The sequence below is a fragment of the Oryctolagus cuniculus genome, chromosome 1 (assembly GCF_964237555.1).
Source record: "Oryctolagus cuniculus chromosome 1, mOryCun1.1, whole genome shotgun sequence".
Classification (NCBI taxonomy): domain Eukaryota; kingdom Metazoa; phylum Chordata; class Mammalia; order Lagomorpha; family Leporidae; genus Oryctolagus; species Oryctolagus cuniculus.
The window spans coordinates 104,013,855-104,036,649 of record NC_091432.1 but is presented as its reverse complement, the minus strand read 5'-3'; the positions used below and the strand labels follow the sequence as shown (position 1 = coordinate 104,036,649).

At 42.9% G+C, this 22,795-nt stretch overlaps 2 protein-coding genes across 21 annotated transcripts; one reads left to right on the top strand and one right to left on the bottom strand.

Annotated features, from left to right (window-relative positions):
- Positions 1 to 142: 142 nt before the first annotated feature.
- On the bottom strand, positions 143 to 16,405 carry NKAPD1 (NKAP domain containing 1). Of its 18 annotated transcripts, none has more exons than XM_051819744.2 (7): positions 16,159 to 16,394; positions 14,345 to 14,428; positions 9,624 to 9,724; positions 8,219 to 8,398; positions 6,477 to 6,626; positions 4,169 to 4,222; positions 143 to 2,333 (listed from the first exon to the last, which is right to left on the bottom strand). In XM_051819744.2, exons 2-7 carry the CDS (start codon positions 14,381 to 14,383, stop codon positions 1,832 to 1,834), a joined length of 1,026 nt encoding a protein of 341 aa, XP_051675704.1. In that variant the 5' UTR covers positions 14,384 to 14,428; positions 16,159 to 16,394; the 3' UTR covers positions 143 to 1,831. The 18 variants fall into 18 exon arrangements, with proteins under 18 accessions (XP_051675704.1, XP_051675672.1, XP_069934281.1 ...); XM_051819712.2 differs by having other exon boundaries at positions 14,352 to 14,428; positions 16,159 to 16,297; XM_070078180.1 differs by having other exon boundaries at positions 143 to 2,330; positions 14,352 to 14,428; positions 16,159 to 16,297.
- Positions 16,402 to 22,688, top strand: PIH1D2 (PIH1 domain containing 2). 3 transcript variants are annotated; one of them, XM_051819764.2, is made up of 6 exons: positions 16,402 to 16,525; positions 18,121 to 18,322; positions 18,927 to 19,050; positions 19,396 to 19,641; positions 19,851 to 20,116; positions 22,347 to 22,688. In XM_051819764.2, the coding sequence occupies exons 2-6, from the start codon at positions 18,149 to 18,151 to the stop codon at positions 22,479 to 22,481; spliced, it is 945 nt and encodes a 314-aa protein (XP_051675724.2). In that variant the 5' UTR covers positions 16,402 to 16,525; positions 18,121 to 18,148; the 3' UTR covers positions 22,482 to 22,688. The 3 variants fall into 3 exon arrangements, with proteins under 3 accessions (XP_051675724.2, XP_051675732.1, XP_002708439.2); XM_051819772.2 differs by lacking the exon at positions 22,347 to 22,688 and adding an exon at positions 21,932 to 22,203 and having other exon boundaries at positions 16,403 to 16,525; XM_002708393.5 differs by having other exon boundaries at positions 16,506 to 17,088.
- Positions 22,689 to 22,795: the final 107 nt, after the last annotated feature.

Sequence of the window (22,795 nt, the reverse complement as noted above, 5' to 3'; positions counted from 1 at the left end):
ATCACTAGAAATGAATGTGTACCAAGACAGCAGTGCAAATGGGAGATTATAAATTTTGAAAAACCACCCAAAGCCATAGTTAAGGGGTTAGAAGAACCATCAAAGCCTTCACCTAAGGCACAGAAGAGAATTTGGCATTGAGAACAGTGAAGAACAGAAAACAGCTTTATTGCTTATACATGACCAAAAAGGTAAACATGACCCCAAAAAAACAGGCATGATGTGTGTTCCTTGGGAAAGGAGATAAACCTACTAGTATGGGAAGGGAAGACCAAGGTCCAAATAAAACTAGCTTCTTGGAGATGCCTTGTTCTACTGGCCCACTTTCCTGAGTCTGTGCTTTGAATCAGTAATACTCTTAGAAGCACATACAAAATGCTAAAAAAAAATTACATGGCTAAAAACTTCCAAAAAAGATTTCATTTGCTCTAAGAACAAACGGTTGCTTTAGGTTAAGAGGTAGTAAGTAGACTCTTCTTCCCCCATTATTTCTCCATTAATCCCAAAGATAGAAATACATACCATGGATCATTGATAATTAAGTACCAAAGTATTAATATTTCAAATAAATATACCAGAAGGTAGCACCAGCTCATAATCGGGATACAAGGATGGGGCACATCTGGCCAAAGATGTATTTTAAGACCAAGCACTTTATTAGATATCTGTTTTGTAAAGAGAACAAATTTAGTAGTGAGGACTATAAATATCACCTCATGGAATGCTGTCATAGTTGTATTCTATTGCTGGTGTCTTTAAACAGTCATGCTACCATGAAGTAATCTGTATTTCATAGGGAAAGTGAGGCCAGGTAGGTTAACTTACCTGCTCTAGAACTTAGAACAAGTTAGTGGCAGAACCAAGACCAAGAGTGAGTGTAGAAGCTTTTTACTTAGCCCATTAAGTGACAACCAGAAAAAAAAAAAAAAACAATGACAGTGTATGTCACTTGATCATTTCTCCTTTAACGAAACAATTCCACTTGTGTTCTGCCAGCCTTCTTTCAGGGATAGTTTGGTTAAAGAATAACGTAGTAGGGGTCACAGTACAGCAAATGGAAATCATGTGGCCTCTGGTGCTTTAAAGGCAAACTGGGAGGAAATGGTAGTGTCCCTGAGAAGCCTGTTTCATTTTGGAAATGATTCAACTTAGTTTCAGGGAAAATCTAAAGTTCAGTAATAAATTTAGAAATGAACAAGGAAGACAACATTTAGGTGGCAGTTGCTGCCCTGAATCCTGTTCAGCTGACAGAAAAATCTTAGTCCCTTCTAGAAAATGCAGTCTATGATTGTTACCATGAAGGGAAAAGGTACATTGTTAGGTCAGTTTTCTCATTAAATAAACTGGACCATCCATACTCGTGGGGTCAAAATATAGAAGGATCAAAGCACCTGGGGTGAAAACAGGTCAGCTGTGAAACCTGCGATACAAACAAAGCAAAATACTACCCACCACTGGTTCCATTCCACCTCTTGTTCTCAGCCGTTCATATCCCCAAAGTCAACATTCTAACTGGTGTATACAGGTCATTATTGGATTCAGCTTTCTGGGCCCTTTAGTTTGGGATATATGTACTATACACTATATGTGATTAATTGCAAAAAAATAATCTCTTCCAGAAACCTTTTAACAATACCAGCGTCCCTATTTTCAAGAAAAGGGGATCAAGTTTTAACAGGCTAAAATAAAAAAGGAGGAGGCTGTCAGAACACATACAGATGGCACAAAACAGCTGTGACCCCCTGTACTGAATGAGTCACTGGCAAAACCCCAAGATGTTAAGAGCTGCACGTATCCAGTCTCACTTGGGAAAAGAGTATTTCTTTCCCATTTAGTCATCCTCTGAGCTCTCAGCAGATCTCTCATCTGTAGCCACTTTCCAATTTGTGCGTTTGTTTGTCCTCTGCTGTATTTCATTGTTAGCTACAGGGATGTGGACTTTATCTCCCCTTTTCCTTTTGGTTTTCTTAGTGTCTCTTTCCTCACTTTCTTCAGAACTACTAGATGCTGAGTCATCTGACTGGGAAGTGTCATTTTCTGCCTCTAATAAAGCAGATTTTTTGAGAGACTTTTTCCTGGACTTCTTCTTGCGCTTATGTGGCTGTTTCCTCTTCTTGGTACTGGAAGCCCCAGCTTCTTCTGAGAACTCACTTGATGAATCTGCTGTTACATCTGTGGCTTCCTTTTTGCTTTTCTTCTGTTTTTTGTGTGACTTTTTTTTCTGCTTCTTTTTGTGGGATTTCTTTGACTTCTTGTGTTTGCGGGATTCGTGGGTTGATGATTTTACTTGGGGAGATGCTTTTTTCCCATTGGTAATATCTTGGTGATCACTACTAATAAAAAAATAAAAATGTATATTTTAATATTCTGCATTATAGATAGGAAATTTAGGCTAGCACTTGAGGTTTAATCAAAATTGTGCCATTGCATTGCTCTGAGACTTATCTTTTATTCTCTTACTTGTGTTTCCTCATCTTCAAAAGGAAGATAACAATCCTAATCTGCCATACTAAGTTACTGTATGGAATGAACAATAATCCCCTTATCCACAGTTTTCACTTTCAGTGGTTTCAGTTAGCTGTGGTCAAACGCAGTCCAAAAATATTAAGTGGGAAGTTCCAGAAGTATTCTAACAATGCATAAGTTTCCAATTACATGCCATTCTGAGTAGCAAGATGAACTACCACACTGTCTGGATCCAGTCCACACAACTCCAACCATTCCTTTGTCCAGTATATCTTCACTACACTACCCAACCATTAAGTGTTCTGTAGCCTTCTGGGTTAACAGATGGATTGTCCAGGATTAGCAGTAAAAGCAGTAAATGGCCTCAAAGTGCAACAAGAGTTACATTGGTGACCACATATACCAAAGAAAAGTTAAAGTGCTTTTTTTTTTGACAGTAAGAGTTAGACAGAGAGACAGAGAAAGGTCTTCCTTTTTCTGTTGGTTCACACCCCAATGGCCACTACGGCCGGTGCACTGCACCAATCCAAAGCCAGGAGCCAGGTGCTTCTGGTCTCCCATGCGGGTGTAGGGCCCAAGGACCTGGGCCATCCTCCACTGCACTCCCGGGCCACAGCAGAGAGCTGGACTGGAAGAGGAGCAACAGGGACAGAATCCGGCGCCCCAACCAGGACTAGAACCCGGGGTACCGGCACCGCAGGCAGAGGATTAGCCTAGTGAGCTGCGGTGCCGGCCATAAAGTGCTTTCTTTAAGTGAAAGGTAAAAAGTAATCATAGGGGGGCCAGCACTGTGGCACAGCGGGTAAAGCCTCTGCCTGCAGTGCAGGCATCCCATGTGGGTGCAGATTCGTGTCCTGGCTGCTCTACTTCTGATCCAGCTCTCCGCTGTGGCCTGGGAAAGCAGAAGATGGCCTAAGTCCTTGGGCCCCTGCACTCACGTGGAGACCCAGAGGAAGCGCCTGGCTCCCGGTTGCAGATCGGCACAGCTCCGGCCATTGCAGCCAACTGGAGAGTGAACCAGCAGATGGAAGACCTCTCTCTCTGCCTCTCCTCTCTGTGTAACTCTGACTTTCAAATAAATAAATCTTTTTAAAAAATTAATCATAGGTCTGTATGTGTAGGAAAAAGCAGCCTATAAAGTTCAGTACTATCCAGTTTCAGGTATCCACTGGTAGTTTTGGAAAGTAGCACCCACAGAGAAGGAGATAAAAACCAAAATGGGGGGCAAGTGTTTGCCTGGTGACTAGGAAGCTGGGTTGGGATGCCTGCATCACTAGCTCTAAGTCCTGGCTCCACTCCCAGTTCAGGCTTCCTGCTAATGCACACCCTGTGAGTTAGGAAGTAATTGCTAAAGTAGTTGGATCCCTGCCACGCACACAAGACACCCAGACATGATCCCAGATCGTGGCTTCAGCATGTCCCAGCCAGGGCCATGTAGTTATTTACAGAGTGAACCAGCAGATGGATGTTCTCCATCTGTCTAATCTTTGTCTCTCAAATAAAGAAATTTTTTAAAAAAATTTATAGACATGCCAAACATCAATTAGGGAAAAGAACAATAAGAATCATCTCCCAACTAAATCACCTGTTGTTTCTATAGCTCCATGTTCAATGGCAAATATTATATCCTTTCTAAAACTTAGGTCAGTTTACAATACAGACTGTACTAATCAGTTTTTCTCAGTAAGCCTATTTGCCTTACCTGTCTGTTTCAAATTCTTCAGGGTATAACTCTTTATAACCACTGTGACCCCATCTGTAAGATGACACATTACATGTATTGTTAAACAACATATATTTCTGCAAATTAAAATTAGATTTTGGAGTGCCTGTATGCATACACACATACCTACAGAGCAAAGAAAATAGATAACAGTGGAACTAAACCAACCTAGTTCAAACACAGCTTCATTTTCTTTACTGTTGTCGCTCCCCGTCTTCATGGAGGAACGACACAGGACTCTGCGCTGTTCTTTCGTCTGCTCGGCCCTCCCCGGGTTTGCTGCTGGTTCTTCCCGGGTTTGCTGCCGTCCCTTCCACCTCCGTGGAAGGGCGGTTCCCCCTGGCCACTTTCCCCACTTCCGCAGGGGAGCGGCACACCGCCGGCCGGCTCTCTCAGGGGCTGCACAGGTGTTCCTTCAGATAGATGTTCCCCTTAGATGTTCCTCGTGCATGTTGTCTCTCTCCTCCTTTATAGTCCTCTTCCACCAATCCCAATTCTGCTACCCACACGCCGAGTACGCTGCTCTCCTCCAATCAGGAGCAGGTCCTACAGTTTATTGGCTGAACTGGAGGCAGCTGTGTAGAAGCTGCTTCTCCCTTCTCAGCGCCATATTATGGGAGAGCAGATGCATAGAATAAGTCTTAATTCCAGTAACTTAGTCTAGTCCGGGTTGCTCCCCACAACTGTATGATGCTATCATTCAAAGAATTCCTCTGGGGCCCAGCGCTGTGGCGCAGCAAATTAACACCCTGGCCTGAAGTGCCGGCATCCCATATGGGCGCCAGTTCAAGTCCCGGCTGCTCCACTTCCCATCCGGCTCTATGATATGGCCTGGAGAAGCAGTACAAGATGGCCCAAGTCCTTGGGCCCCTGCACCTACATGGGAGACCCGGAAGAAGCTCCTGGCTTTGGATTAGCGCAGCTCTGGCCATTGCGGCCAGTTGGGGAGTGAACCAGCGGATGGAAGACCTCTCTCACTCTCTGCCTCTCCTCTCTCTGTGTAACTCTGACTTTCAAACAAATAAATAAATCTTAAAAAAAAAAAAAAAAAAAAAAACAGAATTCCTCTGTCCATTGATAAGAGAACTTCCATTCTCTTCCTTAAGAAACAATAAAGAACTCTTTTTAAGATTTTACTCTTAAGTTGTGAGCACTCTTCCAAAAATACTTCATAATATAATGTTAAAATTCACTCTTAAAGTGTAATGCCTCGGGGCCAGCACAGTGGCGCAGAGGGTTAACACCCTGGCATGAGGCACCAGCACCCCATATGGGTGCCGGTTCAAGACCCGGCTGTTCCACTTCCAGTCCAGCTCTCTGCTATGGCCTGGGAAGGCAGTGGATGATGGCCCAAGTCCTTGGGCCCCTGCACCCGCTTAGGAGACCTGGAGAAGGCTCCTGGCTCCTAGCTTCAGATTGGCGCAGCTCTGGCCATTGTGGGGAGTGAACCATCAGATGGAAGATACCTCTCTCTCTCTCTCTCTCTTTCTCACTCTCTCTCTCTCTCTGCCTCTCTTCTCTCTGTGTAACTCTGATTTTCAAATGAATAAATCTTAAAAAAAAAAAAAAAAAAAGGTATAATGCCTCTCGCCCATGACAACCATTAATCTACTTTCTGTGTGGATTTGCTTATTCTGAACATATCACATAAATACAATCATATAGTACGTGGTCTTTAAGTCTGGCTTCTTATACTTAGCATCTTTTCAAGGTTCACCCATATTGCAGCATGTCCATCAATAATTCATTCCTTTTACCACCAAATAATCCATTAAATAGATATTCTACATTTTGTTTATTCATCAGACATGTGTGTTTCCACTTTTTGGCCATTATGAATAATCCTGCTCTGAACACTTGTGTCTAAGTTTTTGTTAGGGTGGTTATTTTTTTTTAAGATTTATTTTTATTTATTTGAAAGACAGAACTACAGAGAGAAGTAGAGACAGAGGGAGAGAGGTCTTCCATCTGATGGTTCACTCCCCAGATGGCTGCAACGGCAGGAGCTGCGCCGATCCGAAGCCAGGAGCCAGGAGCTTCCTCTGGGTCTCCCACGTGAATGCAGGGGCCCGGGGACTTGGGCCATTTTCTACTGCTTTCCCAGGCCATAGCAGAGATGGGAAGAGGAGCAGCTGGGACTAGAACCAATGCCCATATGAGATGCCAGCACTTTAGGCCAGGGCGTAAACCCGCTGCACAACAGCACCGGGCCCGACAATTTAATTTTTGACAAGTACACGTTTTCAAGGCAAATATCATTCGTGGTCACAGGAATTTAGTTACAAACCTGTCTGGCATGTTAGCTTCATAATCATATAACTTCTTGTTCCAGGATTTAGCCTTAAGAAAATCATCTTCCAGTGTCCCAGAAATTTCATTCTTTGGCTTCCAATAATCTCTTTGACTTTCTTCATCAAAGCCATCACTACGCATCCGGCTATAAGAGAAAGCAGAATGTTTAGATTTAGATTTAGATTTGAAAGCAATTTGTGAGGGAACTTTAAAGAACATCATACACAAAACCCATAGAACAGGGGCCGGTGCTGTGGCATACACAAAACCCTTAACAGTGCCGGCATCCCTTATGGGTGCTAGTTCAAATCCCAGCTGTTCCACTTCCGATCTAGCTCTCTATGATGGCCTGGGAAAGCAGTAGAAGATGGCCCAAGTGCTTGGGCCTCTGCACCCACATGGGAGACCGGAAGAAACTCTTGGCACCTGGCTTCAGATTGGCACAGCTCCAACTGTTGTGGCTAATTGGGGAGTGAACCAGCGGATGGAAGACCTCTCTCTTTCTCTCTGCCTCTCCTGCTCTCTCTGTGTAACTCTTTTTTTTTTTTTTTAAGATTTATTCATTTATTTGAAAGTCAAGAGTTACACAGGGAGAGAGAGAAAGAAAGAGGTCTTCCATCTTCCATTTATTTATATAAATAAATATTAAAAAAAAATTCAAAGAACAAGCTGAGGTGAGAACAAAATAACCTGATACTTACTATTAAAAAAAACAGAGCCGGCGCCGTGGCTCAATAGGCTAATCCTCCACCTTGCGGCGCCGGCACACCGGGTTCTAGTCCCGGTTGGGGCGCCGGATTCTGTCCCGGTTGCCCCTCTTCCAGGCCAGCTCTCTGCTATGGCCAGGGAGTGCAGTGGAGGATGGCCCAGGTGCTTGGGCCCTGCACCCCATGGGAGACCAGGAAAAGCACCTGGCTCCTGGCTCCTGCCAGGATCAGCGCGGTGCGCCGGCTGCAGCGGCGGCCATTGGAGGGTGAACCAGCGGCAAAGGAAGACCTTTTTCTCTGTGTCTCTCTCTCTCACTGTCCACTCTGCCTGTAAAAAAAAAAAAAAAAAAAAAAAAAACAAAAACAAACCAACAACTTGTAACAGACATTATTTCTTCCTGTCTATACATTTGTAAAGTCCAATGGAAAAAAATCGGACCGCTACTACTCATCCTAATGTAGGGTACAGATGAAATCAGTTCTGGATTATGTCATACTGTGACTCACTCACTGGTTCTCAACTGGAAGAGAATACAAGGAGGGAAACAGCACAGTCACCACTGGGAACACCGCAAACTACCCTAGAGATTCTGAAATACACCTCCCTTTCCAACAAACCAGCAACTAACAGTAGCGAGGTCACTGAAATGGGAACAAGGCCTTACCAGTCTACTAACCTGACAGTAAGTCAGTTAATCAGTTACCAAAATGTTTAAAGGCCTCCTATATTCTGGGCACTGTTCTAATACAAATGTAATAGCTAATGAGATGCTCAAAATCCCTGCCCCTAAAGAGACTGTCTTATGTTTTAAAGATTTATTTACTTTTTATTTGTCAAATAAAGAAACAATTACTAAAATTATGTATTCACCATGAAAGACATTAATAAGAGTCCACTCTAGAAGAGCAGTCACTGAGCCAGTATTGTGGCACAGTGGATTAAGCTGCCGCCTGCAACACCAGCATCCCGTGTGAGTGCTGGTTCAAGTCTCGGCTGCACCATTTCCAATCCAGCTCCCTGCTAATATACCTGGGAAACAGTGGAAGATGGCCCAAGTACTTGGGTCCCTGATATCCACATGGGAGACCCAGATGGAGTTCCTGGCTCCTGGCTTTGGCTTGGGCCAGGTTATTGTGGCCATACAGGGAGTGAACTGGCAGATCGAAGATCTCTTTTTCTCCTTTCACTCTGCCTTTCAAACAAATAAATCTTTAAAAAAACAAAAAAGCAATCATTTTGTTTCTGAAAATGTCACTTAAATAACCAATACAAAATAAATCATCTGTAGTACTTCTAAATTCTCAAAGGACCACCTTCAAAAAGAAAAATAGGGTGGGCATTGTGGCACAGTGGATTAAGGTGCTGCTTGGAATGCCTGCATTCCATTACTGGAGTGGCAGTTCAAGTCATGCTACTCTACTTCCAATCCAGCTTCCTGTATTAATGCAACCTGGAAAGCAGCAGATGGTGGCTCAAGTGCTTGAGCCCCTGCCACCCACATGGGAGACCTGGATGGAGTTCCAGGCTCCTGGCTTCAGCCCAGCCCAGACCTGGCTGTTGAGGGCATTAAAGAGGTAAATGAGCAAATGGAAGATTCTCTCTCTCTCCTACCCGCCATCCCCCCTTGCCTTGCAGTTGCTTTGCCTTTCAAGTAGATGAAATGAAAGAAAGAAAAAATACTTGAAAGGTATTTATGTTGAGACTGCTTTGTTTATGTATACCCTAAATACGGGTCTGAAGCCATTCACACAGCCAATGATATATTAAATCTATACATCCTGCAGACAAACATACGCTCCTTAAATATCTCACTATTAACCAATTATTTCCTTGGATGGCTTTAGAAATCAGGATTATTACTTGGTACTCATTACTTGATACATCTACTTTCCTACATTTAAAGGCAGAGGAGGGCCAAGAGATATTTCCAATTACATGAAAATTCCTGTACCTCCACAGTAAGAGATGGCCAAGCCTGCATGATATTTCACATTCACATTCAAAATTATTAAGGATATGTAAAAGGCTGTAAACCTGGCAGTAAGTCCATGGAGTAAAGAAAAAGCTGAAAGAATGAAAGACTAATTTCTTAGAAAAAAGGAATGACTCATCAGTTAAGTGACTGTAAGAGTCTAACAAAATTTTAAGTTATAAGCTGTTAGGCAAAATCAGAATACACAGAACTCTGGACATTTTCACCTGTTCAAGTCAGAATTTTTAAATTCTCCACTGCAGATCAAGTACAATGATTGGAGTCATATATATCGTAGTCATTATCTCTTTTTGTTTGGGTCTAAATGAATGAAACCAGGAAGGCTTAAGGACTCACAGAACAGAATTCATCTATCCTTAATATACCAAAATGTTTTTTTTAAAAAGTGGACAATCCTGAAAAAGATGAGCTTTATTTTGGTTCTCAGAGCTGCAACTTCACCTTGAACTGCTGGGCAACATTCTCCTTTTGGTCCCCTGGTAAGCATCTTCCATCTGTTTCTCTAGTTCTCTTATTTTCCACATATCTGATTCCTCCTGAATCTAGATTAAAAAAAAAAAAGAAACAAAATAAACTATTAAAACTTGAATTCACATTACAGAAAAGTAATTGAAAATACAGTCTGGACTAATTTTGGGGTTACAGACTAGGCTATGACCAGGGACCAAGAAAACAAATTATGGTTTCGGTGGGAAGTGTTAAACAATCCAACCAAGTAAATCTCAAATATGTAGATTTCTATGCCAATAAAACTTTTTAACATCTGCATAGACACACTGTCACCTTATCAATGATAATCCTACAAGTTTTTAAAACACAATATGATTTTAATTGTATCTTCTCAAATGAACCTCAAGCAATCACAGGAAGAAAGTAAAGCAATACCATTATTACGTTTTTACTGACAAGAAACAAAAGCTCAGAGATTCTGAAGTCACAAAATTAATTTAAGGACAGGTCTTTAAACACTCTAAGTCTCTTTTCACATTATAATTTTTGTTAAAACCAACCTAAAACAAACAACATGGTTGCTACAGAATTTCCTGAAAAACAGTCTACTGTTGTGCAAAGAACAACACATTTATTTCTGAGTTCTCCTGCATAACTGTATTAAAACTGTGCTAGATTTGCCTTTTTTAGCTACTACTTTCAAATCTAACCTTACAAGTAGTAGTGATTAACACAAATGAACAGGCAGTTTTAAGAGTTCAGCCGGGGCCGGCGCCGGGGCTCACTTGGTTAATCCTCCACCTGAGGTGCCAGCATCCCATATGGGTGCCGGGTTCTAGCCCCAGTTGCTCCTCTTCCAGTCCAGCTCTCTGCTGTGGCCCGGGAGGGCAGTGGAGGATGGCCCAAGTACTTAGGCCCCTGCACCCGCATGGGAGACCAGGAAGAAACACTTGGCTCCTGGCTTCGGATCGGGGCAGCACTGGCCGTAGTGGCCATTTGGGGAGTGAATCAAAGGAAGGAAGACCTTTCTCTCTGTCTCTCTCACTGTCTATAACTCTACCTGTCAAATAAAAAAAAATTAAAAAAAAAAAAAAAAAAAGAGTTCAGCTTTCACCTACAATCTTCACCTCAGATGATTAAGACGGTAATTTTATTTATGATCAAACCAATAGTAGTACAGTTCACTGTCAAAATCTAAACACGGCGTCTTCACCTGCTTTTCATTACACATGCTCTTCTAAATGGCTACATCTATTCTCATGACCTATATCCTCTACCCAGCAGTAATCTAGCCAACCCCAACTTTTCTCCTTTCCTTCAACTCTCAATTTTTTTGTTTGGACATCCTATAAATCTCTATCAACATGTTCAAAACCAAACTCATTACCATCCTCATCACATTGTTTTTTGTTCTTCTTGTTCCCTATCCCATCAGATGATCATCATCTACCCAGGCACACAAACATGGTTTCATCTAATCAGTCACCAAATTTTTTAGATTCTATCTCCTAAATTTCCCATCTTTATTGCCACTACTTTCATGCAAACCCTATCATCTTTCACCTGGAATTTTGTAATAGCCTCCTAATTGGTCTCCCTTACTGTTTCTCCTCATCTACTCTATTCCCTACCCTGTAAAATAATCGTCTTTCTAAAATACAAATACTGGGGCTGACATCAGGTTAAGTCACTGCCTGCAACACTGGCATCCCATATGAGCTCTGGTTCAAATCCTGGGTGATCTACTTCTGTTCTAGTTCCCTGCTGAGAAAGCAGCAGAAGATGGCCCAAGTGCTTGGGCCCCTGCCACTCACATGGGAGACCAGCCTGGCCCCGCGGAACCCATTCGGACCATTTGGAGAATAAACCAGAGGATGGAAGATCTCTCTTTTCCCCTCTAATTATGCCTTTCAAATAAATAAATCTAAAAAAAATTAAAACACAAATATGATGTTGCCACATACTGCTTAAGAACATTTATGTCTTTTTTTTTTTTTTTTTTTGGACAGGCAGAGTGGACAGTGAGAGAGAGAGAGAGACAGAGAGAAAGGTCTTCCCATTTATGTCTTCTTTATTGCCTACAGGAAAAGTCAAATCTTCAAGCATCACAATCTAACTGTAATTCACCTCTTGGGCCTTATCTTCTACCACTAATACCTAACTCTCCCTACTTTCTGGATGGAGAGAATTTCTTAGCATGCCACATTCTTTACTGTTGCCATATTTAGTGCATGATACTCTCTGTCTGGAATGAACCTCAATATTTGATAAAATAATATACATCCATGAAGAAACAGTTCAAGTATTAGCAGCTTGGGGCAGGCATTTGGCATGCCTGGTTTGAGTCCTGACTCTACTACTTTTTTTTGTTTTGTTTTGTTTTAAAGATTTATTTATTTATTTGAAAGGCAGAGTTACACAGAGAGAGAAGGAGAGGCAGAGAGAGAGAGGTCTTCCATCCACGGATGCATTCCCCAATGCACAGGCCACAGTGGCTAGAGCTGCACCAATCCAAAGCCAGGAGCCAGGAGTTTCTTCTCGATCTCCCACGTGGGTGCAGGGGCCCAAGGACTTAGGCCATCTTCTACTGCCCTCCCAGGAAATAGCAGAGAGCTGGATCCGAAGTGGAGCAGCCGAGACTTGAACCGGAACCTATATGGGATGCGGGCACTGCAGGTGGCGGCTCTACCCGCTATGCCACAGCGCTGGCCCTCTCCTGCTTCTGATCCAGCTGTCTGCTAATGGACACTCTGGGAGGCAGCAGGTGATGGCCAAAGCACATGGAGACCTGGACTGAGTTTCAGGCTCCTGGCTTCAGCCTGGCCGAATCCAGGCTGTTGCAGGCATTTGGGGAGTGAACACGTGGATGGAAGAACTCTCATTATTTATCTCTATGCCTTAAGATAATAATAATAATAACTTTTTAAATATCAGCAGCTCGGGGTTGGCACTATGGCACAAGTTAATCCTCTACCTGCAGTGCCGGCATCCCATATGGGTGCCACTTCTAGTCCCGGCTGTTCCTCTTCCAATCCAGCTTTCTGCTATGGCCTAGAAAAGCAGTAGAAGATGGCTCAAGAACTAGGGCCCCTGTACCCGCAAGGGAGACTTGGAAGAAGGTCCTGGCTCCTGGCTTCAGATTGGCTCAGCTCCAGCCATTGTGGCCATTTGGGGAGTGAACCAGTGGATGGAAGACCTCTCTCTGTCTCTCCTCACTGTCTGTAATTGTACCTCTCAAGTAAATAAAGTCTTTAAAAAAAAATCCACAGCTCAAATCACCCACCTTGTGAAAGCGTCTCATGTTCTTTCTTTTTTCTTACTTAGAGGCAGAAACACAAGCAGACAAAAAGAGAGCTCCAGGGTGGATGCTGTGGTAAAATGAGTTAGGCTGCTGGTTAGCACACCACAATCCATAATCGGAGTGCTAGATCAAGTCTCAGCACCTCCAATTCTGATCCAGCTTCTTTTAAGAAAAAAAAATTATTTATTCGAAAAGCAGAAAAAGAGAAAGAAGGAGAAACAGAGAGGTAGAGAGAGCTATCATTTGCTGGTTCACTCCCCAAATGGCCGTAGTGGCCGAACTGAACCAACCCGAAGCCAGAAGCCAGGAGCCTGCTTTCCCAGGTACATTAGCAGGGAGCTGGATCGGAAGTAAAGCAGTTGGGACGAGAACCATTATCCATATCCACAACACCGGTCCCCTGATCTTTTTTTTTTTTTTTTTTTTTGACAGGCTGAGTTAGACAGTGAGAGAGAGAGAGAGAAAGGTCTTCCTTCCGTTGGTTCACCCCCCAAATGGCTGCTACAGCCGGCACGCTGCGCCGATCCAAAGCCAGAAGCTTCCTCCTGGTCTCCCATGCGGGTGCAGGGCCCAAGCACTTGGGCCATCCTCCACTGCCCTCCCAGGCCACAGCAGAGAGCTGGACTGGAAGAGGAGCAACCAGGACAGAACCCGGTGCCCCAACTGGGACTAGAACCCGGGGTGCCGGCGCTGCAGGCGGAGGATTAGCCAAGTGAGCCGTGGCAGCCGCCAAGGTCCCCTGATCTAACTTCTTGCTAATGCATCCAAGGAGGCAGCAGATGATGGCCCCTCCATGCAGTGGGAAATTCAGATGGAGTTCCTGGCTGTTGTAGGCATCTGAAGAGTAAAACAGATAGAAGATATCAGTGTGTGTGTGTCTGTCGCCCTTTCAAATAGATGAAAATTTAAGAGAGAGAGAGAGAGAGAGAGAGCACGGGCGAGAGCGCGCTAGTAGTTCATTCTCCAAATGCCCTCAATTGCCAGAGCTGGGTCAGGTTGAAGCTGAGAGCTGGGAACACAGTCCAGGTCACCCATGAGGGGACAGAACCGATTAGTTGAGCCATTGTCACTGCCTCCCAGGGTCTGCATCGGCACAAAGCTGGAGTCAAGAGCTGCAGTTAGACACTGAACCCAGATACTCTAATGTGGGTCGTAGGTGTCTCAACAGCTAGGCTATATGCTTGCTCCCTGTGCAGTCTTTTCTAATTCCCCAACACAGATTTCCTTATTCCTTCCTTGGTACTCTAAAGTACTTTGCAGCTATCTCTACTATATAATACTTATGAAACTATTTTTATCTATTTAAGTAGATAATAAATTGTTCATTCACTTTGGACTCCTCAACTGTATCAAAACAATCCTTGTCACACTGTATGATCTCAATAAGTGTTGAGGAATGACTGGGTTGTACCTCCCACCTTATTGTGAGCATCTGTGTGCCGGATGACATTCCTCAGGAGGACTTTCCCCAAAGGAACCCGGGACATTCTTCAATCTGAAATGAGTCAATAGATAACACTTAGTAAGTATTTCCTTTACCTTACTACCATTGCTTTTATTAAAGTTCATAAAAAAGCATGAGGTAAAGCAAAGAACATTGGACTAGAAGTCAGAGGAATAGTTTTTCCTTTACCATTAAAGGGGGGAATAGCCTGTAATGTAAGGATGAAAGAAGATAACATACATTAAAGTTCTTTGAACAAGACTGCACAAAATTAAGCACCTTTTATTTAATCCTCATAATAACTCTATTTTATATTAGGCAAATACAGTCATCCTTCAATAATCATGGAAACTGGTTCTGGAACCATCACCACCCCCAACCCCCCACCCATAGACACCAAAACCCATGTATGCTCAAATCCCTTATGCAAGGATACTTCAAAAAGCTCATGGAAAATTGAATTAAAAGGTATGTCTACTTTGGTAGAAAAAGTATTTGAAATCAATATAGTTTTTTTTTTTACAATATACATTCTTCATGAACTCTTTAAAGAACCCCTCATATGCATGGATTTCTCTCTCTTTTTTTGGCAACAAAGTAAACTTAGCTTTTAATTCCATCTTCCACTAACTTTCTGAAGTACTTTCATATAAAATGGCACAGTACTTGCATATAACCTATGACATCTCCTGTAGGCTTTAGAGCATCTCTAGATTTCTTCTAATACCTAATACAACATAAACGCCATGGAAATCATTATCATGCTATACTGTTTAGGGAATAATGAGAATAAAAGTCAGTACAGACAATTTTCCCCCCCAAATATTTTCATCCTGCTGTTCCTTGAATCCGAGAATGCAGAAACCGGTACCAAAGGCCAAATGTATAATATCTCCATTCTTATCTTCTAGATGAAGCTCCCTTCAAGTTCTAACTTGCCTCATGCAAACGACTATATATCAATGTCCAGATCAGATGTCAAATCTGGAACCCCAAAGTTTGCAATGAAGTAACACCCAGATTCGATAGCGTCAGAAACTACCCGTCTACAATTACAGAAACTGATGCCTTTTAGGCATGAAATGCAAGATGACCGAAATTTCTCCATTCGGGGCATCGTCAATCCTATTTTGTACAGAAGTTTCCTAAAACTAGATTAACAAGAATATTCACGTGTGTGGTCACCAGGGGTTTTGTGCGACCACCCCAACGCTCACTCACCCCTCGATCCTGAGGTAATCAGGCATCTTGTTAGTGTGAGACGAAGAACCACTCCATTACAAGATCTCCATCGACCCAGGAAGCCAAGGAGTCAGGGCTCAAAGGCAGCTCTGCAGCTTCACCCGAGTCCTTCGTGAAAACGGAGCCTTCCCACCGGTTACTCTGCCCTCACCCGTGGCCCAGGCCACGGCTGCCTCGCCCCAGCCCAGCCCGACAGGCAGATGTTTCTCCTGGCTGAGGCCGGAGGCTGCGCCGGCGCGGAACCCGGACCGCCCGGTTGACCGGGGCATCGCCCGCTGACGCTCCGCTGGAACGGACACCGGGGGTTGGGTTTCACTCCCCAGGAAAGAAGGGGGACGTTTTGGAGTGGTACGACCTTCCGTTGGGCCCCAGGAAGTGTCTACGGTGCCTGACGGGGCCTTTGGGGTTTCCAGGTAGAAGACAGAGAAAACACCCCCATCTTTGTCACCGGGATCCCTGTCCCCCAGCGGCCTTGGAGCTCCCGGTGACTCTCCCTATAAACTCCCTCCCCACACAAATACACACAAACACACCCATACCGTGCGCCGCAGCCTCGCGTGGCGGGGGTGGGGGGGAGGAGGCGGTCTGGGAGAAAAAGGAGGGGGCTTCCCTTTCAGGCCGGAAGCCGTGCTTGGGAGAAATTCTTCCCACCAACGGGAGCGGCGGCGACTCCCGCTGGGGAATTTCCTGGGCAGTCTAGGGGCCGACCCCTGCAGAAGGGAAGCAGGCCCTTTCTTGGAAGTCAAGTGAGTCCGGCTCAGCTAAAAAGTAAGCCGGACCTCAGAAGGGGAGATTCCGGAACTAGATGTAAACACTTTCCGCCTGGAGCTTCCCGGACCCAATTAGGTGTTGTACCCAGTCCGGTTACCCGGGAAACAAGTGTCGCGATTTGGGAACCGAGAAGAGGTGGGTTTGCGGACCTTAGGAATGATTGCCCGTTAATTGCATTTCCTATTTAGTCTAACACTAAGATAGTACTGGAAGACTCTAAACCTCTTGGGCTCTTTTCAGGGATGTTGTGGGACACCTCTCTGACGGGGGGTGGGGGGGTGGGGGGTGGGCGGGGCGAGGAGGGTCATCCCAAGACCTAGAGGAGTTACTCATAGGTCATCCAAGTGTTCCAGCTTCTCCGTAAAGTGGTTCTCACAATGACCCAAAGGAGAGAAGTATTCCTTCTTTAAGAGAAGAAAAAGAAGAAGAAGAAAAAAAACACCTGAGGCACTTTCGTACATTAATTACTGGAAGTCACACTGCTTGTAGGAGAGAGCTGAGATTGGAACCCGGGCCTTCTCTATCCACTAAAGGACTGAAATTCTGTGGTACTCACCCCTACACAATTCTGGCGATTTCACGTTTGAGGATGCACCATTCAGCCAATACTCAGGGTGTAGGAACAAGGCGATCACCAAGAAATCCAGACTTAAAGTGACTGCTTTGTTCCCTTGGGGTTTTTGACGGTCCAAGTGGAGGTAAGGCCCTATCTGAGAGGACAACTGGAGCACTTTGTAAAGGCTACTAACCAATGACAGAATAAGGAAAACATTTGGGGCTTGCCTGTTAAGTTGCTGTCTGCGATGCCGGCATCCCATATGAACACTGGTTAGAGTTCAGTCCCGGCTGTGGCACTTCCTATCCAGCTCAGACCCAGATAGAGTTCCAGGCTCCTGCCTTCTGTCTGGCCCAGACCGGGCTATTGGGGCCATTTGGGGAGTGAACCAGTTGATAGATCTCTCAGCTGCCTTTCAAATAAAATAAATTACAAAACAAAACAAAACAAAACACGGGGCCAGCACTGTGCCTAGCATCTTAAAGCCCCAGCCTGCAGCGGGAACGGGTTTGAGTCCCAGCTGCTTCACTTCCAATCCAGCTCCTTTGCTAATGTACCTGGGAAAGCAGATGACTCTGCACCCACGTGGGAGACCCCAAAGAAGCTCCAGGCTCCTGGCTTTAGATGTGCTCAGCTCCAGCATTTGTGGCCATTTGGGGGAGTGAACAAGTGGATGGAAGACCTCTCTAACTCTTAAATAAGTCTTTAAAAAAAAATACGTAGGGCCATTGCTGTGGCGTAGCGGGTTAAAGCCCTGGCCTGAAGTGCCAGCATCCCATATGGGCGCCGGTTCTAGTCCGCGCTGCTCCTCTTCCAATCCAGCTCTGCTGTGGCCTGGGAAAGTCCTTGGGCCCCTACACCTGTGTGGGAGATCTGGAAGAAGCTCCTGGCTCCCGGCTTCTGATCAGCGCAGCTCCAGCCATTGCAGCCATCTAGGGAGTGAACCAGCAGATGGAAGACCTATATCCCTCTATAGCTCTCTCTGTAACTCTTTCAAATAAATAAATCCTTTAAAAATAAACAAATAGGTAAAAAATAAAGTGTTGATAATACACTGTTTTAAAACAGGTGGAAAGGAAAGCTGATGGTTTCTTAAAAACAATTTTTAACGAGGAAGAGGAAAATAATCAAATTACACAGACTTTTTGTCCCTTAAGTCATTGTCTTTCCACAGGCTTGAGAGGCCTCTCTTGCCATCAATCATGACATCATCAGAGGGTCTGCTCACCCAGCTTACACAATTCTGGAACCTTCTTGATGATCTTGCTGAAAGTGATCCTGAGCGCTATAATAAATTCATCCAACAGGAGCTGCGGGAGGGGCAGCGGCTGTGTGCTGGACCAGAACCAAAGCTCTGTCTACAAACCAGGATTCTGGTATGTAAAGTTAGTGCCAGGGATGAGGAAGTCTTGAGTAAAATGGTTGGAATAATAGGAGAATACTTTACCCATTAGCTGTAGCTACTTCAATGCAAGGACATTTGAAGGAAATCATCTCTCTAAATAAAAAATGAAACATAATGTGGAATATTTTGCTGAAGAGTAAGAATTGGAAATTCATTCATGATATATTTTGGACATCATTCATGAAGTATTTTGGACGTCTCAAAATTAGATACTTTTTCCTGCTAGAATAAAAAGAAAAGGTAATAGAGTGATTTAGTAGAGAATCATGGAGTTGGGTGCTTTTTCAGATAAAGGAATTATTTGGTTGGCAAGGTAGGAAATGGTAAAATAGGGACAAATGCACCTGGAACAACTGCTTGGGTCAGTTCTCCCTGAGGACCACTTCCTCTAGGAGCAGCAGTTGGGTTCCTGATGAAAAGTCAGCAGCTTTGGGGAATCAGGTAGCTATAATTTCTCACAGTTTTAAAATGTGGAATGACTAAAATCCCTCTTCTGAGTTGCTTTTAGGATACTGTCTTTAAATTAAAAAAAAAACAACTAAGTTTTGACATATGCAAAATTATCTGCTTTCTAGAAACCAAAAGAAAAATTACTTTTTATCAATCTATGTCAGTGGGAAAGGATCCCAGCTCCCCAGTCAACCACTCATCCAGTACCACTACGTCTTGGCCGACCAGAAGACGTCTCTGAAACATCAGGTACAATGAATTAAGGGAGAAAAGGCACATTTAAAATATTTTATTGCAAATAAGCATTTCAGGTAAAATATTTTATTTCATGGAAATATGATGACAAATTAGTGCACCTTTATGCAAATTTAATATTGTTCATTTTTTCTAATATGAACTATTTTAACCCATATAAAAATGCCAATGAATCCCTTTATTAGACTTCTGTATATAGCACCACTGTGATTACCTCTGAAAAATACAGAAATAGAATTTATATTCCAGTTTTATCAGGAATATGGTTTAATCTACTCCCTGATACTAATACCATTAGTGAAACAAGTTACCTTCATTTCAAACCCTCTGAATACACAGATGCTTATACAGTCATCGATGTTGCCTACAATCCTGATGTTCTCCAGGCAGCAGAAAAGGACCAAGTGAAAAAAGATGAGTTCATAAGGATGGCCATGAAATGCATTGAGGAGCAATTCCAGTTCACACTCTCACATTCTTACCATGTTACCAAATTTACAATAAAAGGAAGCATTCAAAGAATGAAACAAAGTTTGATGGGAATCCAAACTGATTCCACAAATTTAAAAGACAAAAAGAGAATGGGTAAGTTGGTGAATGTGAATGGAAAGAATTTTTTTTGCAATGTAAAGATTAGATATTAGAAAACTGAATCTTTGGCTTAAGATTTCTTTTGCCTTAAGATTTCCAAACTAATGTAACTGCAGCTTTATCTGCTATCTCAACTAATATATCTTACAGCTCATAGCCTGAAAATATTTTGTGATTTTTATATTCCCCTTTTCTTTATGAAGAACTCACTCTTGAACAGCTAAGAAGCAGTACTGCGGGCAATCCAGATCACTTTCCTCAACTTTTACTGCCAAAAACACAAGTTTCAGGCAAAGCAGGATGTCTGATAGAAGAGATTTCTAGTACTGAAATCCAGGAGGCAATGAAGATACCAGCCTATGATTTAAAAATCGTGAAGGATCAGAATGAGAAGCCTCTGAAAATAGAATTGAAAGTTGAATTACCGGGTATTAACTCAGTCTCTGTCTGTGACCTTAGTGTTTCTGAGGTAAGTTCAGTAGATAATATAGCAGCCCTGTGGTATCTACAGGGAATTGTTTCCAAGAGCCTCCATGGGTACAAAAATCCTCAAATGCTTAAGTCTTTAATATAAGACAGCATAGGGTTTACATGTAATGTACACACACCTCCAGGAGATTCCTTGTTAATGCCTAGTGTGATGTAAGTGCTATGTAAATAGCTGTTACACTATAAATCTTGTACATTTCAAGGTCTAGGTGAAGGAGCAGCTCTCACCAGGGCGGAAAAACAGAAATAGTCAAACCATGCAATGAATCCTAAAGCTACCAATTCAGAGATGACATACATCACATCTATTCACATTCTACTGCCCAAAATTAATTGTAAGGCCAAGTCCTCTATCTATAGGAACTGGAGAGGAGCTGGCATTTTGGTGCATTAGGTTAAGCTTACGTGTGCAACACAGGCATCCCTTATTACAGTGCTGTTCAAGTCTTGGCTACTGTTTGGTATGGGTCTGACTGCTGCAGCCATCTGGGGAGTGAACCAGCAGATGGAAGCTCTGTCTCTCCTTGTCACTTTGCCTTTCAAATAAATAGTATATGTTTACAGGCAGTCAAGAAGTTGCATAGTAGAGATGTATAATCTTGCAGAAAAAGCAAGTAGTTGGGAACAATCTTGCAGCCTACGATAGTCCACCCTTTTGGTCACATATACTTGCTTCTTTCCCAACACCTCCAATCCCAGTATCGAACTCCAAAAGTAGAGGATTTTCCCACCATAATCTGTATCCTGTTCCTTTTGTGTCATGGACCTAACATTCAAAGACAAGTTATCTACTCCTCCAAGCTCATCCACCATAAGATGTGAATGGAGAGTTTAACCCTAATTAAGTCTCACTTCACACATGGAAACATGAAGCACACTGTAGTTACTGGTGCACACAATCCTGACATCCTAAAAGCCAGACATACCAAGGGCCCCTTTCCCAGAAGGAGAGGATATTCTTGCTTAGGTCCCTTGATTCCTGGCTAAGTTTCACTGTTTTCCATGACATTTGGCCCCATTCCTTAGTTTGTCTTACTTTTCCACTATCTGCCTTGGCCATATCTGTAGAGTATTGGAAAATATGCCACTCCTAGGTGCTAAGCAGCTTTCCCAGCTGGTTTCCTACTTGTGGAATGCTACAGTCAAAGGATGTTTTCAATTTGGAAGTCAATTTTAGTTCAGGGTGGCTGGCAGCATTTTGTCTCCAGTCAGCACCACATCCGTTCTTTTTTAGACACCCATATTTCAAGACTTGCCTCTTTAGACTTAAATGAAACATAAGAATCTACTGAAGTATAGGAAGTTTTAACAAAGTGGAATAAAGACCTGGGATTTCGTCTTTAGAATGTCTTAATGAGCTTTGTGGACAAAAATTTAGTTTTATCCTTTACTGGTTGAAAATAAAAATTCCATTTTTCAGCCATCAAGTCTTTGAATGTGTGGATTCTTGTATACCATTGCAATTCTACTTGCAAAGGGGACAGTTCTTTTTTCTGTAATCCTTGTGAAATGTAGTCAACAGAACCAAAATATGTTACCATCATTCTATTTCCTACTTTATCCAAAGCCACTGGTGAACTTAGGTACACTGTCTTCAAAATTATTGACAGCTTCATTCAGGGCTTTATCACTATGAACCATGGATCACCATCTTTCTAAGCTGCAGTAAGATTCCTATTTTCTGGTTAAACCCAAAGTCAATATCACATAATTTAGTATGGCAACATTGTATTTCTGGTATTATATTAACATGCGATATATTGAACATCAATTAAAAATAACCTCAAAATTTCAGGGATTGGGGGTTGTCATTTTGGCGTAGCAAGTAAAGTCATGGCCGTGACGCCAGCATCCTGCGTGACTGCTCCTTTGTGTCCTGGCTGTTCCACTTCTGATCCAACTCCTTGCTATTGGCCTGGGAAAAGCAGCAGCAGATGGCCCAAGTGTTCTGGCCCCTTTTCCCTTCCCGTCACGATCTGTGGAGTTAACCAGCAGATGGAAGATCTCTCTGTCTCTATCTCTCCTTCTCTGTAACTTTCAAATAAATAAATCTTAATTTTTCATGGATTAACAGTAAATTTATTATTCATTCCAAGACTCATGGCAGTAAATGGGATCATCTAATGGGAAGGGAATAACCCAGAAACAAATTTTAACCAGGAAATATTTTTCAAATTTTCATCTTAAAAGAACTCTTGGTTTCTTCTTAGGATGATTTGTTGATTGAGGTCTCCGAGAAGTACAAATTACATCTGAATCTTCCAGAAGCTATTGATACTGAGATGACTACAGCAAAGTTTATCAAAGAGCAATCTACATTAATCATCACAATGCCACTGGTATAAAACAAAAGCATCATGTTTTGAGTGTTCTCTACTAACCATGTGAATTAGAGGAACTTTATTATGGGCAGAGGTAGTGGTTTATCTTAAATACTATTTTCTAAGCATTCCTTTAAGTGGAATGAAATTTTCTCTTCAGCTGTTACATCTATTTTTTAACTCACTTTTTCTTAAATAAACTTGGCATCAACCACACATGATTAAAAACAATGTAGTCATGATGTACTCATTTTAAAGATATTTCTACTGATCTTGAGTAATGTAAATACTATTCAGGAGAATTCTGATTCTTTCCAAGTAACATGTTGGAACAATTG

Coding starts and splice junctions, on each gene's coding strand:
- NKAPD1 (XM_051819712.2), bottom strand. CDS start 14,420: ATGTCCCGGGTTCCTTTGGGGAAAGTCCTCCTGAGGAATGTCATCCGG. Junction 8,399..9,623: donor ATGTTGCCCAGCAGTTCAAG/GTGAAGTTGCAG, acceptor GTTTTTTTAAAG/ATTTATTTGTTTGAAAGGCA. Junction 2,334..4,168: donor GAAGAATTTGAAACAGACAG/GTAAGGCAAATA, acceptor TTTTTTTATTAG/TAGTGATCACCAAGATATTA.
- PIH1D2 (XM_051819764.2), top strand. CDS start 18,149: ATGACATCATCAGAGGGTCTGCTCACCCAGCTTACACAATTCTGGAAC. Junction 19,051..19,395: donor AGACGTCTCTGAAACATCAG/GTACAATGAATT, acceptor CTGAATACACAG/ATGCTTATACAGTCATCGAT. Junction 19,642..19,850: donor AAAAGACAAAAAGAGAATGG/GTAAGTTGGTGA, acceptor TTCTTTATGAAG/AACTCACTCTTGAACAGCTA.